Source organism: Cyprinodon variegatus, unplaced genomic scaffold (genome assembly GCF_000732505.1).
Source record: "Cyprinodon variegatus isolate N-32 unplaced genomic scaffold, C_variegatus-1.0 Scaffold646, whole genome shotgun sequence".
NCBI classification, from domain to species: Eukaryota; Metazoa; Chordata; class Actinopteri; order Cyprinodontiformes; family Cyprinodontidae; genus Cyprinodon; species Cyprinodon variegatus.
This window is the reverse complement of record NW_015151099.1, coordinates 19,835-24,531: the sequence shown is the minus strand read 5'-3', so window position 1 is coordinate 24,531 and position 4,697 is coordinate 19,835. Positions and strand designations below refer to the sequence as shown.

The 4,697-nt window shown below is 42.5% G+C and overlaps 1 protein-coding gene across 1 annotated transcript in view; it reads right to left on the bottom strand.

Annotated features, from left to right (window-relative positions):
• The window catches only part of LOC107096737 (low-density lipoprotein receptor-related protein 5-like), a 56,350-nt gene extending 55,565 nt beyond the window's left edge, over positions 1-785 (bottom strand). The window contains exon 1 of the mRNA XM_015393515.1: positions 537-785. Coding sequence (XP_015249001.1) covers positions 537-612 — 76 coding nt within the window. The 5' untranslated portion in view covers positions 613-785. The remainder of the gene's footprint in view (positions 1-536) is intronic.
• Between the last annotated feature and the right edge of the window lie 3,912 nt (positions 786-4,697).

Here is a 4,697-nt window from a genome sequence, read left to right as displayed (position 1 = left end):
TAGATAGATAGATAGATAGATAGATAGATAGATAGATAGATAGATAGATAGATAGATAGATAGATAGATAGATAGATAGATCAGTGTAATACCTGAGTCATTAGAGTATCTGTGTATATCTAGTTTGTTTCTGCGGTTCTACAGTCTGAGAAGTTAAACCTTCTAATGGGAAAGTAGAAAAGTTGAGGTAGATGTGCTGAGGAACTGCCTGCTCTAGCTCTAGCAGATCTACTCTGAGCTCTTTTCATCTTTAAGGCAGAGAAGCAGTCTGACACCCGACACCGAGCAGCAATGGCTGGAAGCTGGGAGGCCCGAGAAAACAACCTTTAAACTTCAGGATCTCCACTCAGACCCACGGAGGCTCCCACGCAGGACCAGCAGGGAGGAACTCCAGCAGCCCAGCTGGGAGCTGCTCCCTTTGGACGCCGAACCTCCACTTTCCCCCCAGGTTCGGCGGAGGCTGAAGGCGGTGAGCGGGGAGCAGAGACCTCCTCCCAGGAGCTCAGATCAACAACAGAAAGGAGAAAGTTACTAACCATGAGCCGCCATCAGCAGGGAGGTCCAGAGGAGCAGACCTCCCATTTCCAGTCCGCTCCGCTCCTTCACAGCCATGGCTGCCGCTCCATTCCAAGATGGAAGAAAGTCCTGAAGTTAGAAACGGCTCCGCTTCTCCTCCCGGCTCACCAGCAGCTCTCATCCACATCTGTCCGCGCGCCGCGCCGCGGGGTCGCTCTGCACACTTTTTCCTCTGGAACCACGCGCGCGCGCTTCTTTATACTTTGGACTGTCGAGCTCGCGCACGGAGAACAAGGCAGGCCGCTGTGGGCTGACGTCCGATGACGTCACCGAGTCCGAGGCGGTAACAAGTTTTATGTCTGAGCGGGTATTATGGCCAGGATGGAGAGTTTGAAAAAAAAAAAAAGTTTTATTTTAAGGCAATTCTTCACTAAAATGAGGAGTTTATATCAAGCTATAGTTTGGCATCAGAAGCAAATATAAAGTTCTTTAGTATCACATTATTATCAGAAGCAGAACTTTGAAATGATTGTGAAAAATACTATAAACTGGAAGCTTTCTTCCTGAAACGGGTTTATGTTGAATTACTTTATTCTAGTCATTTTTAAATTTTATTCTCCTAATTTTGCGGTTTTATTTTCATAATGTTTTCATAATGTTCTAACTTTATTCTCGTATTAAAACATGTCTAGCCTGCTCCTAATAGTGTATTTATAACAACTAACTAACAACTAAAAACGAATTATTATTATTATTATTATTACTATTAATAATATTATTGTCTTTTTGTGAAATGCTGGTTCCATTAATCCTCATCAGAGCTTCCAGCAACAACAGGCCTTTAATATCGTCGTTTATTCTTTCAGGATTCACTTCTCTTTAATATTATAATTATTGTTCAGTGAATTGGTCATATCCTAACCAAATAATTTTTTTTTGAACCTCACATTATTCACTGTATTTGTTTTATTCGATTAACAGCCAAATATTCATGCAATGAGCAAAAAGAAGAGTTTTTATTGAAAACTTTTAAATAAGGGACCAAGTTTATTTGGCCAAATATAAGTCTCTATAATTAAGGTTTATTTAAAGTGCATGAAAGGTTGCCTAAACACAAATACAGAGAGCAGAGATAATTAAACTGGGATTAATCTCACAGGTCTGTTTAATATTCATGTAAAGGGAATATTTATGAAATGTTATTACAGGGAATGTAGCAATCCACTGTCCATTGATGCACGCCAAATACAGTCCTTAAGCTTTAAAACACATTTAGTGATTGATCAAAGAAGTGATCCCATAAAGAACACTGAGCTATTTCTGTGGAGTTCAGTTCTCTGTTTAGCTTCCAGAAGAACAATATACAAACTATAAACCACGTACATACTAAAACTATTTCGACTTTTTTACAGAAACAAGCCAGCCGTGAAGGAAGTGCTGAAATCCTTCCTGATTCACTCCCTGTTGCTTAGCAACGCTGCAGCCAGCATGGTCAGGGGCTTGGAGTCTCCAATGCTAATACCAAATTGTTGTTTCTTGACAGTAATTTTTTGTTATATAGGAACACATATGCTGCGGGCCAGACTTCTATAGCAGCCATTACCAGATCCTCTCACTGGACCTCATCATCTCTGCCTAACATGAGCAACAAACTAACACACACCTGACAGAAAGTAGAACATGAAAGCAACCTGCACCAAACAAGTGGACCAACTGACATTCCTGGTTTTTGTAATAAAAAACAAAAACAAATCTTAACTCTTGAACAGTTCAGTGCAGAGACCACGACCGGCCGGCAGGTACTGGAAGAAAAAAATGGATCCTCTCATCCAGAGGCAGCTTTACCTGTTCATGCCTTTCACTGGTTAAACTGTAAAAAAAGAGGCATTAATTAGAGCCAGTCACTCCCTCATATTTACATATTTCACTGTTTACTATTGTAGTTTGTAGATTAAACATAATCTTACTAAACAATTAAGCAAGAAAATATTTCTGCAAAAAAAATCTGTCTGTCTGTGTTTGGGTGTAAGAGCGTTTGTGTTGTTTTTGTGTTGCTTTTTTTGTGTGTGTGTGCTTTTTTTTGCTTTTTTTTGAGCCACTGCTCGGTTGGAAAAGGATGAAAACAATTCTTCCATCCATCTAAATCCACTGGACCACTGGCTGACAGCACATCTGATTTTACTTTAATTCCAGGACCTTTTAGAATCAGTGGTCTGAAATAACACAGTATGGATGGATGGATGGATGGATGGATGGATGGATGGATGGATGGATGGATGGATGGATGGATGGATGGATGGATGGATGGATGGACAAATAGATAAATGATGGATGGATGGATGATGGATGGATGGAAGGATGGATGGATGGATGGATGGATGGATGGAGTGGATGGATGGATGGATGGATGGTGGGTGGATGGATGGATGGATGGATGGGGGGTGGATGGATGTATTTTCCATAATCAAAGATAAGCCAGCGGTGGTGCGTTCACTGACAGCAGGGATCTCAGAGTTTTTCACTCTCACCTCCATCTAAGCCAGTGTTGTAATTTCTTCTGTGTTCCAACTGGCCTCCACTTTAAAGGGCCCATAAACTCAGAGCACATGTTCCCCTGATTCCCTCTCTGTTCAGCAGCCAGACAGCTGCTCCTCTCCACAGCAACACAGAGCAGGTACTATTGTTTTCATCTCACTGCCAGTTAGGAGCCTTATTTTCTTCATCTGGAGATATTTACCATGTCACTTATTTTCACGGCGCAAAATACGAATGTTCTTTCAGAGCTTTGAAGCACAGCTCATTGTTGCCTGGTTTAGCTTAAAAAAACTCATTTCAGAACAAAACATTTCACACTTCAAGCCTTATTTATGTGATTCCACGTTGGTCATATTTTTAATGGAAATAATTACCTAAAGGTGAGGCTGTGCTCTCAGTAAAGCAAATGAAAGGTGCTGTTAAAGCATGTTCCACATTAAGCAGGGAGCCTTGCAGCTGACCTGAAGTGTACTTCTACCCCCCCACCTCAGCATGTTTCTGGAACGCTGCTGGGAAACATGTTTTCTTTCAGGAGTCCCCACAGCCACTGGCCCTGCTTTGATCTCTCCAAATATCAGCCCGCTCTCTGCGTTGGTCTGCGTTCCAATCAGTCCGTCCAAGTCCAAGGCTCAGGAGTAATATAGCTGTGTGGGAGAAATACCTTTATCTGGGAATAACAAGGAACAGGTGGGACTTCCAGATGTCTGAAAGCACAGAAAGAACCGTTTCTGAGAAGAGCTCGGTTTTAGGTCCAGGTTTTAGATTCCACTGAGGTGGGGTATCGGTTTTTATGTTCGGGTTTTTTCTTCAAAGTTCGTCCTGTAGCTGATTTCAGTGCTTTCAAACAAAGATAAAGAAGTACTAGAAATAACCTAGAAGAATGAACCCAGACCAGTCTGACTGAGAAAACCAGATAGCTCTGTTCCTGCTCGGCAGCTACAGACGTTGGAATGACTGAAAATATCAGTTTTTCATGGGAAGAGGCGGTTCTACCCAACTGGCCTGGCACACTTCGGACTCTATTGCAGATACTGTGCAGGAAGCTAGTTTGTAGCTCTGTGCGACGGTCTGTTGGTTTGCACCCGAAGCCAAAACACGCAGCATCATGGCCAGTCTTTGGGGAACACTCACAGGTGAACTGTGTCGTCCGGCGTTGGATGAGGGGTTGTAGATGGCGAACAAGCTCATCAAACCGACACACGGACACCCACAGCTAGTTCCTGATTGGCCCTCTGGCGTTGTGGCGTGGAATAACATAGCGCAGACCACGCTTCAGTATTGGACATAAATCAAAAATATCTGCGACACACTGCTGCAGGAGGATAACCCGCCCTTCACACTGTACGACAAAACCCTGCTGTTTCTGGAGCTATAGCTGCATGCAACAATTAAAAAAAAAAAAACGTACAGTGCATGCCTGGCTTTAGAAAAGCTAATGGTAAACTAGCGCCACAGGTATCTTTGTCTGGGAAAGAAGCAGTTAATCAAAGGAGCTGTGAGCCAGTTTTCATCTCATTTATGGTCACATTAGAAGCCTGAGAAATAAGGCGGCCTAGTTAAAGTCTGAACTTAAATCTGACCAAAATACTGTAGCATAACCTCAAAAAGCCAGTAATGATGGAAAACATGTAAACGTGTCTGAAATA